At 41.2% G+C, this 14,970-nt stretch overlaps 1 protein-coding gene across 1 annotated transcript in view; it reads left to right on the forward strand.

Moving 5' to 3' along the window:
* Positions 1-342: 342 nt before the first annotated feature.
* rffl (ring finger and FYVE-like domain containing E3 ubiquitin protein ligase) overlaps positions 343-14,970 on the forward strand; it is a 15,529-nt gene continuing 901 nt past the window's right edge. The window contains exons 1-8 of the mRNA XM_044354729.1: positions 343-661; positions 4,738-4,916; positions 7,728-7,925; positions 8,007-8,255; positions 9,847-10,051; positions 12,779-12,802; positions 12,962-13,163; positions 13,437-14,970. The exon at positions 13,437-14,970 is cut by the window's right edge and continues 901 nt beyond it. Coding sequence (XP_044210664.1) covers positions 4,740-4,916; positions 7,728-7,925; positions 8,007-8,255; positions 9,847-10,051; positions 12,779-12,802; positions 12,962-13,146 — 1,038 coding nt within the window. The 5' untranslated portion in view covers positions 343-661; positions 4,738-4,739 and the 3' untranslated portion in view covers positions 13,147-13,163; positions 13,437-14,970. The remainder of the gene's footprint in view (positions 662-4,737; positions 4,917-7,727; positions 7,926-8,006; positions 8,256-9,846; positions 10,052-12,778; positions 12,803-12,961; positions 13,164-13,436) is intronic.

The raw sequence follows: 14,970 nt of genomic DNA on the forward strand, positions 1-14,970 counted from the left end.
GTATATGTGTGGATACGTGTGTATATGTGTGTATGTGTGTGTGTGTGTGTGTGTATATGTGTGGATACGTGTGTATATGTGTGTGTGTGTGTGTGTGTGTGTGTGTGTATGTGTGTATATGTGTGGATACGTGTGTATATGTGTGTATGTGTGTGTGTGTGTGTGTGTATATGTGTGGATACGTGTGTATATGTGTGTGTGTGTGTGTGTATGTGTGTATATGTGTGGATACGTGTGTATATGTGTGTATGTGTGTGTGTGTGTGTGTGTATATGTGTGGATACGTGTGTGTATGTGTGTGTGTGTGTGTGTGCGTGCGTGTAGGTATGTGTGTGTGTGTGTGTGTGTGTGTGTGTGTGTGTGTGTGTGTGTGTGTGTGTGTGTGTGTATCATTGAACTCTTCCTGGTTCACTTGTTTTCAGTCTTCAGTTTCTCTCTGTGGAGTTTCTTCTTCTCTTCCAGCTGCTGATCGATCTGCTGGTCGATTTGCTGACTCATCATGCTGATAAACTAACACCCGGAGCTTTCAGCCGCGAGCTTCGTTAGTGTTTGTTAACTAGCAGTGACTCGTCGGTCAGTTAGCGGAGTGCTAGCGGAGTGCTAGCGGAGTGCTAGCGGAGTGCTAGCGGAGTGCTAGCTGTAGCAGCCCGGTCATTAGCAGGTAAGTGTGTCGGTTAATGTGCTGGTTGTCTCTAGTTAAACTGCTGACTGAGTGGCGGGAATCTGTTCTGACTGCTGCGGCTGTTAACGTCTCTGTTTGTTTGACTCTTTAGTTTCTGTAAACTTCACTAACTAGCCTGATGTTAGCCTAGCCGGTAGCCTGCTAGCAGCTCGGGTCCTTTCCAGACTCCGTTAACATATTGTTGAGTTTAACAGATCCGTGTTTTCTGTTATACACACACTCCTCCTAAACCATAACAGATGACTCTGTCTGAGTCCGAAGAGAAGACTTTTCATCTCGGCTGATACTGAGGTGCAAAAGCTCTTCAGTGAACTAAGTTAAATAAACTAAAGTAAGAAGTGTAACGTTACTGGTTCACATTCCGAGACACGTCCACGCAGTTTGTATAACGTGTGATTCCGTTCAGTCTGAGCTCTGCTTCGTGAAACATGACGCCGAATTTATGAGAACAACTGAGTTAATAATGAAAAGTCTGTTTGAGTTAATTTACATTTTAAATGACTGACGACGAGGCAGCAACACAAACACGTCAGTTTTCAGCGTGTAGTTCGGCCTGCAGTCACCTGCGCACTAATGACAGTCACCTCTTTATTATTGTGAATGTTCTGCTACAACTTTATTAAAGTAAAATACTGCATTCAAACGTTTGTAACATTTTTATATGTTTAATGTGGTTTAATTATCATCAGATAAAGTTTATCAAGTTACCTCCGTTAACATGTTTAAACCAAATTTAACATGTTAAATTTAACGAAAGGAAACATTTAAAAGATCATTTATGATTTCAACTCTGAACATTTAACATCATTTTAGCTCCACGTAAAGCGAATAATAATAATAATAATAATAATAATAATAATAATAATAATAATAATAATAATGTGTGTAATACTGTAGTAATACTGTAATAATACTGTAATAATACTTTATCAAAGTATCAGTTCTGCATTTAAAACTTCAGTAACACTTTCACATCTCTGATTCATTTTTAATTTAATGTATACCTGTGTGTATTAATGTGTACCTGTGTGTATTAATGTGTACCTGTGTGTATTAATGTGTACCTGTGTGTATTAATGTGTACCTGTGTGTGTGTACTGTGTGTATTAATGTGTACCTGTGTGTGTACTGTGTGTATTAACGTGTGTACCTGTGTGTATTAATGTGTACCTGTGTGTGTACTGTGTGTATTAACGTGTACCTGTGTGTGTACTGTGTGTATTAACGTGTGTACCTGTGTGTATTAATGTGTACCTGTGTGTATTAACGTGTACCTGTGTGTATTAATGTGTACCTGTGTGTGTACTGTGTGTATTAACGTGTGTACCTGTGTGTATTAATGTGTACCTGTGTGTGTACTGTGTGTATTAATGTGTACCTGTGTGTGTACTGTGTGTATTAATGTGTACCTGTGTGTGTACTGTGTGTATTAATGTGTACCTGTGTGTGTACTGTGTGTATTAACGTGTGTACCTGTGTGTATTAATGTGTACCTGTGTGTGTACTGTGTGTATTAACGTGTGTACCTGTGTGTATTAATGTGTACCTGTGTGTGTACTGTGTGTATTAATGTGTACCTGTGTGTATTAATGTGTACCTGTGTGTGTACTGTGTGTATTAACGTGTGTACCTGTGTGTATTAATGTGTACCTGTGTGTATTAATGTGTACCTGTGTGTGTACTGTGTGTATTAACGTGTGTACCTGTGTGTATTAACGTGTACCTGTGTGTATTAATGTGTACCTGTGTGTATTAATGTGTACCTGTGTGTGTACTGTGTGTATTAACGTGTGTACCTGTGTGTATTAACGTGTACCTGTGTGTATTAATGTGTACCTGTGTGTATTAATGTGTACCTGTGTGTGTACTGTGTGTATTAATGTGTACCTGTGTGTGTACTGTGTGTATTAACGTGTGTACCTGTGTGTATTAACGTGTACCTGTGTGTATTAATGTGTACCTGTGTGTATTAATGTGTACCTGTGTGTGTACTGTGTGTATTAATGTGTACCTGTGTGTGTACTGTGTGTATTAACGTGTGTACCTGTGTGTGTACTGTGTGTATTAACGTGTGTACCTGTGTGTATTAATGTGTACCTGTGTGTATTAACGTGTACCTGTGTGTATTAATGTGTACCTGTGTGTGTACTGTGTGTATTAACGTGTGTACCTGTGTGTGTACTGTGTGTATTAATGTGTGTACCTGTGTGTGTGTACTGTGTGTATTAATGTGTACCTGTGTGTGTACTGTGTGTATTAATGTGTACCTGTGTGTGTACTGTGTGTATTAATGTGTGTACCTGTGTGTATTAATGTGTGTACTGTGTGTATTAACGTGTGTACCTGTGTGTATTAATGTGTGTACCTGTGTGTATTAATGTGTGTACTGTGTGTATTAATGTGTGTACCTGTGTGTATTAATGTGTGTACCTGTGTGTATTAATGTGTACCTGTGTGTATTAATGTGTACCTGTGTGTATTAATGTGTGTACCTGTGTGTATTAATGTGTACCTGTGTGTATTAATGTGTACCTGTGTGTATTAATGTGTACCTGTGTGTATTAATGTGTACCTGTGTGTATTAATGTGTACCTGTGTGTATTAATGTGTACCTGTGTGTGTGTACTGTATGTATTAACGTGTGTACCTGTGTGTATTAATGTGTGTGTACCTGTGTGTATTAATGTGTACCTGTGTGTGTGTACTGTGTGTATTAATGTGTGTACCTGTGTGTATTAATGTGTACCTGTGTGTGTGTACTGTGTGTATTAACGTGTGTACCTGTGTGTATTAATGTGTGTGTACCTGTGTGTATTAATGTGTGTACTGTGTGTATTAACGTGTGTACCTGTGTGTATTAATGTGTGTGTACCTGTGTGTATTAATGTGTGTACTGTGTGTATTAACGTGTGTACCTGTGTGTATTAATGTGTGTACCTGTGTGTATTAATGTGTGTACCTGTGTGTATTAATGTGTACCTGTGTGTATTAATGTGTACCTGTGTGTATTAATGTGTACCTGTGTGTATTAATGTGTACCTGTGTGTATTAATGTGTACCTGTGTGTATTAATGTGTGTATTAATGTGTGTACCTGTGTGTATTAATGTGTGTACCTGTGTGTATTAATGTGTGTGTACCTGTGTGTATTAATGTGTGTATTAATGTGTGTACCTGTGTGTGTACTGTGTGTATTAATGTGTGTACTGTGTGTATTAATGTGTGTACCTGTGTGTGTGTACTGTGTGTATTAATGTGTGTACCTGTGTGTGTGTGTACTGTGTGTATTAATGTGTGTACCTGTGTGTGTGTACTGTGTGTATTAATGTGTGTACCTGTGTGTGTGTACTGTGTGTATTAATGTGTGTACCTGTGTGTGTACTGTGTGTATTAATGTGTGTACTGTGTGTATTAATGTGTGTACCTGTGTGTGTGTACTGTGTGTATTAATGTGTGTACCTGTGTGTGTACTGTGTGTATTAATGTGTGTACTGTGTGTATTAATGTGTGTACCTGTGTGTATTAATGTGTGTACCTGTGTGTGTACTGTGTGTATTAATGTGTGTACTGTGTGTATTAATGTGTGTACTGTGTGTGTACTGTGTGTATTAATGTGTGTACTGTGTGTGTGTACTGTGTGTGTGTATTAATGTGTGTACTGTGTGTGTACTGTGTGTATTAATGTGTGTACTGTGTGTATTAATGTGTGTACCTGTGTGTGTGTACTGTGTGTATTAATGTGTGTACTGTGTGTATTAATGTGTGTACTGTGTGTACCTGTGTGTGTACTGTGTGTATTAATGTGTGTACTGTGTGTGTACTGTGTGTATTAATGTGTGTACTGTGTGTGTACTGTGTGTATTAATGTGTGTACTGTGTGTGTGTACTGTGTGTATTAATGTGTGTACTGTGTGTGTACTGTGTGTATTAATGTGTGTACTGTGTGTATTAATGTGTGTACCTGTGTGTGTGTACTGTGTGTATTAATGTGTGTACTGTGTGTATTAATGTGTGTACTGTGTGTATTAATGTGTGTACTGTGTGTGTACCTGGCAGGTATGTGGGCGTCCTGCTGTAACTGGTTGTGTGTGGACTCGGCTGATGTTGAGCAGTCTGGCGGCGGCGAGCGACGTCATCAGTCTTACGCTAACTCGGCGTTCAGCAGCCAGCCGTCACCTCCGCCTGAACACACCTGTAAGGCCTGCGGGGGGCGCCTCGACACTCCCGCCAAGAAGGTAAGAGCCGTCAGAGGTCAGCGTCATGAGTCCGACCACGTCCACACTCAGCTGCTTCTTCTTCTCTCCGTTTCAGCCTCCGTCCAGACTAAAACAGAGTTTTCCAAAACGGTGTTTTCCAGGTGTTTTCCAGGTGTTTCCAGGTGTTTTCCAGGTGTTTTCCAGGTGTTTTCCAGGTGTTTTCCAGGTGTTTCCAGGTGTTTTCCAGGTGTTTTCCAGGTGTTTTCCAGGTGTTTCCAGGTGTTTTCCAGGTGTTTTCCAGGTGTTTCCAGGTGTTTACAGGTGTTTTCCAGGTGTTTCCAGGTGTTTTCCAGGTGTTTCCAGGTGTAAAAGGAGGTATAAAGCCTTCTGATGATGTCACTGATGATGTCACAGCAGGGGTTGAGGCTGGACTGAGCGCTCGCACTCTTCAGTCTTATGATTCGTGACGTATTCACCGTCATCATGTCAGGTCTGCAGCCTGAACGGACTCTGGAGGTCTACAGAAAGACCTGCTGACTGGTGGGAACCAGTCTGCAGGTTCACTGCAGACTGGTTCCAGACTACGTTTCAAACAGTCTGGAGGCTCGCAGCTCCATGCTGCATTAGCCACTACGAGCATAAAGGTGCATTGTGGGTATTGTAGGCAGCAGGCTGCTGTCATTGACCCTTTCAGACCAGAGAATATTGATTTGATCTGACGGCTGTTAACAGGAAGTATTTATGATTCAATTCAGTTCAGTTTTATTTACATAGAGTCAAATCATAACAGAAGTCGTCTCAGGGCTGTTTCCACATAGAGCAGGTCTCCAGGACTCTAGGTGGACGCCATCTGTCTTTACTGGTCTGGTTGAGAGAGACTCTGATCAGAGTTCACTCTGACGTCTGAACAAACACGATGAACTAATGAAACAGCAGATTATAAACATGAAAACTAGTTTCACTGAATGTATTTAAAGACAAAGTGAACAAAATGATTAAAGGTCTTCATGCGGTTCTGTAGATCTGATTCAGGTCTGAGGGAGGAGAACTTGGTTCACAGTGAAGTTTCCTGTTTACAGAAACCAGACTCCTGCCGCCCCCCTTCTCAGTCCTGGTCCTCAGACTGGAAATGACGTCATCCGAGTCAGAGTGAACTGCCAGATGTTTTCATCTGTCTGGATTTTTCCCGGCATCATTTCTGATAATAGAGCGCTGTGAATTGTGGGTAATTGTGGGTGATTGTTGGTGATTCTTTGATGACCAGGAAGGTCTAACAGAGGTCATGAAAACATCTCCTGACAGTCTGCAATGTCAGAACTGGACCACCAGGACCACCAGAGTCCCACTGTGGCACCTCGGAGCTCTGATGCGTCTTCTGATCGGATGTTTTCATGTATTTATGGACGGTCGTCTGTTACTGATGGTCACATGGTTGTAATTATTAGCTGCTCTGTGCTTTGACTTTGTTAATGAGTGTTAATTTGTGCAAATGTGATTGAAGCTCATGTGGATCCAATGAAGTTTTAATTATGAACTAATGTTAAACAGCACAATCACATGTTGATTTGGTTCAACTACAGCTGCAACTAATTATTTTCAATTAATTCATCATTATCAATTAATCTGTCCATTATTTTCTCCATTAATTGATCAGTTGTTTTGTCCATAAAATGTGATCAGTGTTTCCCAACAAAGATCTTCAGTCAACTGTCACAGAGACTAAAGAAACCAGAAAATATTCATTTAACAATCAGAGAATTAATTGATTATCAAAATGAATGAAGGTTCAACAGAAATGATCAAAACAGTCCAGCTCATTAAAGAAACCCGTCACACTTTACTGTCACACGTATCTGACACCCAAACTTTACATTCAAACCACTTTTTATACATTTCCAAACATCACAAAGCATCCAATAGAACAACGACATCATTCAGGAATCATCTGTCACCATCACATCAATCCAGCCAAAACAACAAACCAACAAATTAATTTCCAACAAAGTGTATCAAAACTAAAAAAAAAAGGAAACAGCTCAGGTCCAGATCTTCATGCAGAAGCCGCTTCGCTACCTGCAGCTCACTTTGTCAAAGTCTCGGCAGTGAAGGCGAGAGATGGTGTGTCTGTGATCTAGAAGATGTTTTGCTGCAGGAGAAGATGGATCCTGTCTCCTAATAGAGCTTCAGCACAAACATCAAGCCGCATGATATGAACACCTGGCTTTACATTAAAGGTCTGACCTTAATGAGGAGCTCTGAACTGTTTAACGCAGGTCGTGTTGTTGTGATGAGCACATGGAGAACAAGGAGAGTTTTAGAGATCTGAATGTCTTCTTTCATTAGAACTCAACATGTGCTAATGTTTTAAAACTATTTAAATATGTTTAGAGTTCAGGGAGACATCAGAACTGGAAGTGAACAGCATCAGATAGAGTCTCAGGTTAAACAGCTCCCTCTGCTGGACAGACAGGATCATTACATCTCCTTTACAATGACTGATAACTGATCAATGTGACTGAAAACAGTTGACGGTAAATAACTATTGTTTTCATTCTGCTCTCTGATTGGCTGACAGTAACATGACATCTTAAACTCGGTTAAATCACGTGAACCTTGTCTGTTTTTGTCACTACATGTGTTAGTTTGACATGTCACCTGTTGTTAGAGCAGCTTTTATTTTAATAAGTCTTGAATAGTTGGTATTTTTGTGGGCCGACTGTAGAAACAGTAGAAACCTGTAGGAATGTAGCTGGTATGACTGACAGGTCAGGTGACATTCCTGTAAAAACAGGTGAACTCCCAGCAGCTTACCTGTCTCACTGTCCACCTGTCTGTCTGTCTGTCTGTCAGCATGTGTGTGTGGACTGTAAGAAGAACTACTGTAGCCGCTGCTCCGCCCAGCTGGAGCCCCGCCCACGCCTCTGCCACACCTGTCAGCGTTTCTATGGTAACCTGTTGGAGCGGGCAGAGCTTATGAAGCTGAAGGTGAAGGAGCTCAGGGACTACCTGCACCTGCACGAGGTCTCCACCCACCTGTGCAGAGAGAAGGTGAGTATCTGACTCTGAAAACAAACACACCTGAGAGTCCTTGAATTTCTGTGACCTCTGACCCCCATCTGTGTTCTTCAGGAGGAGCTGGTGGAGCTGGTTCTCAGTCAGCAGTCCTCACCATCCAGCAGCTCTGCCCCCGAGACTCCAACATCCGACCCCACCTCTGTGACCTCTGACCCCCCTGACCTGACCCCTCACATATCCACCTTGACCCCTGAACCCCTCTCACCCACCCAAACCCCTGACCCCTCTGCTGTACAGCCCGAAGTCCCGTCCCCACCTACAGAGACCACCCCCGCCGAGCTGGACGCTCAGGATGAAGACCAGGTAAATCCAGACCAAGGGTCCTGAAAACCTGGAATAAATACTTTAAATAAGTCTCTACAGTCAGGGAACAGTCCTGGAAACCAGCAAGTCGGGGTCTTTGTTTGAGTTAGGGTCTAGTCTTTGAGTCAGGATCTACTCTTTGAGTCGGGATCTTGTATTTGAGTCGGGGTCTAGCCTTTGAGTCGGGGTCTAGTCTTTCAGTCAGGGTCTACTCTTTGAGTCGGGGTCTAGTCTTTCAGTCAGGGTCTACTCTTTGAGTCGGGGTCTAGTCTTTCAGTCGGGGTCTACTCTTTGAGTCGGGGTCTAGTCTTTCAGTCGGGGTCTACTCTTTGAGTCGGGGTCTAGTCTTTCAGTCGGGGTCTACTCTTTGAGTCGGGGTCTAGTCTTTCAGTCGGGGTCTAGTCTTTCAGTCAGGGTCTACTCTTTGAGTCGGGGTCTAGTCTTTCAGTCAGGGTCTACTCTTTGAGTCGGGGTCTAGTCTTTCAGTCGGGGTCTACTCTTTGAGTCGGGGTCTAGTCTTTCAGTCGGGGTCTACTCTTTGAGTCGGGGTCTAGTCTTTCAGTTGGGGTCTACTCTTTCAGTCGGGGTCTAGTCTTTCAGTCGGGGTCTAGTCTTTCAGTCAGGGTCTACTCTTTGAGTCGGGGTCTAGTCTTTCAGTCAGGGTCTACTCTTTGAGTCGGGGTCTAGTCTTTCAGTCGGGGTCTACTCTTTGAGTCGGGGTCTAGTCTTTCAGTCGGGGTCTACTCTTTGAGTCGGGGTCTAGTCTTTCAGTCGGGGTCTACTCTTTGAGTCGGGGTCTAGTCTTTCAGTCGGGGTCTAGTCTTTCAGTTGGGGTCTACTCTTTAAGTCGGGGTCTAGTCTTTCAGTCGGGGTCTACTCTTTGAGTCGGGGTCTAGTCTTTCAGTCGGGGTCTACTCTTTGAGTCGGGGTCTAGTCTTTCAGTCGGGGTCTACTCTTTGAGTCGGGGTCTAGTCTTTGAGTCAGGATCTACTCTTTGAGTCGGGATCTTGTATTTGAGTCAGGGTCTACTCTTTCAGTCGGGGTCTACTCTTTCAGTCAGGGTCTACTCTTTGAGTCAGGGTCTACTCTTTCAGTTGGGGTCTACTCTTTCAGTTGGGGTCTACTCTTTCAGTCGGGGTCTAGTCTTTCAGTCGGGGTCTACTCTTTGAGTCGGGGTCTAGTCTTTCAGTCGGGGTCTACTCTTTGAGTCGGGGTCTAGTCTTTCAGTCGGGGTCTACTCTTTGAGTCAGGGTCTACTCTTTCAGTTGGGGTCTACTCTTTCAGTCGGGGTCTAGTCTTTCAGTTGGGGTCTAGTCTTTCAGTTGGGGTCTAGTCTTTCAGTTCATTCAGTATATAAATATAAATTGATTGATTGACTCTTCAACTCTGCAGCGTTTTCCTCTTCTTCTTCTTTTTGTTCTCTCCATGTTATGGCAGCTGGCAACCAGCATTAAGGTGCATTACCGCAGCTTATCGATGGCTTATCAATAGGAACTGGTACCGATTTAGTACCAATTTTCAATACCCATCGCTGGTCTTGTGTTTGAGTCGGGGTCTTGTGACTGACTCTGTCTCTCTTGGTCTCTTTCAGACCTGGGACCCCGAGGAGGCTCCGGTCTCGGGCTCCAGGGCATCTTTGTCGGACCTGAGCTGTCTGGACGACATCGAAGCGCTCAGCGTCCGCCAGCTGAAGGAAATCCTGACCAGGAACTTCGTCAACTACAAAGGCTGCTGTGAGAAGTGGGAGCTGATGGAGCGAGTGAGCCGGCTGTACCAGGACCAGCAGAACCTGCTCGGTGAGTACCGGACCGGTTCTGATGAATACTGACAATAAGACCCTGGTGGTGGAGAGTCGTACCGTCCTATAAACATAACTTCCCCGGGTTGAGCACAAAACATAAACATAAACATTATCCAAACATAAACATAAACATCACCCAAACATAAACATAAACATCATCCAAACATAAACATAAACATCATCCAAACATAAACATAAACATCATCCAAACATAAACATCACCCAAACATAAACATAAACATCATCCAAACATAAACATAAACATCACCCAAACATAAACATAAACATCATCCAAACATAAACATAAACATCACCCAAACATAAACATAAACATCATCCAAACATAAACATAAACATTATCCAAACATAAACATCACCCAAACATAAACATAAACATTATCCAAACATAAACATAAACATCACCCAAACATAAACATAAACATCACCCAAACATAAACATAAACATTATCCAAACATAAACATCACCCAAACATAAACATAAACATCATCCAAACATAAACATAAACATCACCCAAACATAAACATAAACATCACCCAAACATAAACATAAACATCATCCAAACATAAACATCACCCAAACATAAACATAAACATCATCCAAACATAAACATAAACATCACCCAAACATAAACATAAACATCACCCAAACATAAACATAAACATCATCCAAACATAAACATCACCCAAACATAAACATAAACATCATCCAAACATAAACATAAACATCATCCAAACATAAACATAAACATCATCCAAACATAAACATAAACATCACCCAAACATAAACATAAACATTAGCATAAACATAAACATAAACATAAACATCACCCAAACATAAACATAAACATTATCCAAACATAAACATAAACATAAACATAAACATAAACATAAACATCACCCAAACATAAACATAAACATCACCCAAACATAAACATAAACATCATCCAAACATAAACATCACCCAAACATAAACATAAACATCATCCAAACATAAACATAAACATCACCCAAACATAAACATAAACATCACCCAAACATAAACATAAACATCATCCAAACATAAACATCACCCAAACATAAACATAAACATCATCCAAACATAAACATAAACATCATCCAAACATAAACATAAACATCATCCAAACATAAACATAAACATCACCCAAACATAAACATAAACATTAGCATAAACATAAACATAAACATAAACATCACCCAAACATAAACATAAACATTATCCAAACATAAACATAAACATAAACATAAACATAAACATAAACATAAACATCACCCAAACATAAACATAAACATTATCCAAACATAAACATAAACATAAACATAAACATAAACATACCCTCCCACAGATGACGCTGCAGATATTCCATTAAATGTTCCATCAGTGCAGTGTTTTCGAGCCGGCTTCACTTAAAGAAGCGCAGCTTGAAATATTTCTGTATTATTGATCCAGTTCACAAACCAGCAGTCTGCAGTCTACAGACAGTAGTCTGAAGCTAACGCTAGCTTATTGGGAACACCGAGCGCTGCGGACTCGGGCTAACGTTAGCTACTTCAGCTAAATTGTGCATCGTAATCAAGTAACGTGAAACTTAGTGAAATATTGTGACAATAGTCGGACTCAGTGTGAGTCCTGGAGAGCAGCAGGTGAGCCAACTGTCAATCACAGCTGTTAGTCACGCCCACATGGAAGACATCAAAGCTAATATAAGTCTTCAAATCTTATTAACGAAGCAATAATTTCCAAAATGACCACCAGCACACTAATTAGAGGGTCTGAATGTAGAGATTGAGGCCAGAATGAGTCGTTGCTCAGATATTCTAGAGAGAAGTTGAGGCTTTGTGAACGGGAGTCAGTCGGAGCAGCTAGCGGCCGTTAGCAGGAGTTGCACTTTTAAGGACTTCCTCATTGGCTTCAATTTCAAGGCGTGGTTGTTGCCGCTTGGTCTGAATGCTGAGTGTGTAAATACATCCACCATGTAGAGCCTCAGAAACCCCCCAGTGGAGTCGAAAAAACTAGAGTCCAGTACTTTCTGCTAACAATCCCACAATGCAATGCTTCACATTTTATAGATGTGAAAATTACCCTCGCAAGACTCTACAGCTGACGGTGATGACACACTGACGCTAGATGGTTAGTGGGAGTCTGAAGAGTCTGAAGTCTTGATCTGCAGGAGTGAGTGATGTCAGACACGGCAGCATGTTGTTCCATCAAAGGGTTAACATCTGTACGGTGGCCATTTTAGGACATTTCAGCTCTACACATGGATCAGTTTAATCAGTGGAAGCTGGACGTTGACGTGTTCAGTCACCTGTTGGCGGCGCTATATGAGACGACCTCTGGAAACCATCGAACAGCTGTTGAGATGTTTGAGTCTGGACCAAAGCGGTGACAGATTCACATCGATACATCGATGGCGTGTCAATAACACCATAAGCTGCTGCCGTGTTATTTCATATCAAGTCTAAATGAAAGAAATGTTTCCTGAGCTCAGAGAGTTCACAGCAAATTGTGTTAAAGATTAAATTTTCAGTCTGATTTTCATTTCTTGTCCAGAACAAGAAAGTTTATTTTTAATAAAATCAGCATGAAGAGTTTGGTGTTTATTATCCAGCTGAGTCTCTGTGGTTTTACATGTTTTTCTTCAGAAGATGTAAAATTACAAATATGTTGTTTGTGTTTCAGCTGCCAACGCTGTGGACCCTTCAGGTGAGTTTCAACATGTCACCTGTTAGAATTATTATATAATAGATCACGTGACATAACGTGAACCAATAAACTGTCATTGTAGTGAGTTTTGACATATGTGATGTTTATGACGATAACATTGTCCCTCACGGCGCTCCGTACGTGTGTGTCTCCCTCTAGAGGCCGGCGGCGGCGCTGCAGGTCTGGAGGAGAACCTGTGTAAGATCTGTATGGACTCTCCCATCGACTGCGTCCTGCTGGAGTGCGGTCACATGATCACCTGCACCAAGTGTGGGAAAAGGATGAGCGAGTGCCCGATCTGCCGCCAGTACGTCGTCCGAGCTGTCCACGTCTTCCGGTCCTGAACCCGACCTGACGCCAGGTGAACCAGAACCCGTCGGCTCCGGTTCAGACAGTTTTTATGTTGTTTTGATTCAGTTTTTACACGTTTCATCACAGTTTATTACGTTCATCGTAGTTTATTATTAATTTATTAAGTGTTTTCAGTTTAACAAACCTGCGAACGATCAAACGTTTCATCATGTGTTAGTTTTTAAACATTAAGTTGTTTCAACATGTTTCAAACTTTATTTCAGTTGCAGAAGAAGCTGCTGAGTCTGACTCTTCTTCTTCTTCTTCTGGTGTTTCTCTGCAGGAGCAATAAACCTTCCTGAAGGGACCTTCTGCACACACAGAAGCTTTATTTTTCTAGTGTAAATAAGATGCTGTTCAGCCATATGAAGATTGTAGAAGTGACCTTATCAGCCTTCAGACTGCACAGCTGCTATTGGATACAAATACTGAATGTACAGATCAATAACATCTCCGATTGATCACCTTTAACCTTTGAACTCTCCGTGCCTTCAGCTGCTCGTCCTGCTCCGTCTGTCCTCAAAGATCACAGGTGTTCAAATTAAACTTTATTCAGAGGATGCTGCAGGGGGGCGGAGCTCTACCAAAGACAGATTAGCCTTACCTGCACAGGTGAGGCAGCTGCATCACCTTTAAATTATAAACATGTTCTTAATCCACCCTTCAATCTGTTTACAGTCTGCACACAGTTTACTCTGGAAATTATTCCCACAATGCATCACTCAGACAGCAGAGGGTAATGGTGCAGGTGTTAAAGCTGTCAGATAATCGTTATAACCTCTGACCTCTGACCCCAGCCTCAGGTGATGGTGCTACACCTGTCACTCACACTTTTACCTTCAGATGCTCAGGTGAGTCAGATCCGCTTCAGATCCTCGACGTCACAAACTGCCTTTAAAAACTTCAAAAAAAACAACATTTAAAACATTTGTTAATTCGAGTGAAAGGAGCAGAGCGACGCGTTGAGACGTGTTCAGCTACAGTTCTTAAACTTTAACAGTTTGGGTTTGATTTCCACACCTGAGCTGCTCGACCTCTCGGACTGATGCAGAGACCCTGCGGACGGTTTAATGTCACTTTACTGATTCAAAAAGTCTGAACAACAATGAAGATTTGACATAAAATGAATCCAGACTTCTCAAAACTCAAGTTCCAAGACTCTTCTAATAAAGAACTGCTGCTGTTTTACAGTGAAATAGAACCAACAAACACACAGTTCAACATGTGAGAAGCTTCATTTTACAGCGTAGAGTAGTTTGCAGGTAATTAACAGTTAATTTTAATCCATTTTGAGGACTTTTTACAGAGAGCGGTGCATTATGGTACAAATTATAAAATAGGAAATTATTATTATTTTGGTTGCGTTGTAGTTCTATATGCTGCTTTTTCAACAGTTTCCTCATTTTTAATGTAATTTGATAATATGTGAGAAATGTGCTCATTAAAGAGTTTTTAATAAAGAATCTAAAGACACCAATACTAATAAAAACTAAAAGTATTTTCAGTCAATTATTAAGATTTTTTACAAATTAACAATTAAGAATCTAAATATAATTAGTTTCTTCTTAATTAAACCAACTTAACTCTTTTTTTTCCGTTTTTTTCTCATAATTTGCACCGAATTGCACAAACATCTGTTAAATACCTGCAAATTACTTGGAACGTCTCGAGGGCTTTGTTATGAAATAAAAGGGGCTGTAAAATAAAGTTTCTAACAATGAATGAATAAATATTTCTGTAGATTTTAAAGTAGCAGATGCTTTTAAGGAAATTCCAGTTTGCACCAAACTACAGCACTTAAAGTGAATAAACATGTA

Source organism: Thunnus albacares, chromosome 6 (assembly GCF_914725855.1).
Source record: "Thunnus albacares chromosome 6, fThuAlb1.1, whole genome shotgun sequence".
Classification (NCBI taxonomy): Eukaryota; Metazoa; Chordata; class Actinopteri; order Scombriformes; family Scombridae; genus Thunnus; species Thunnus albacares.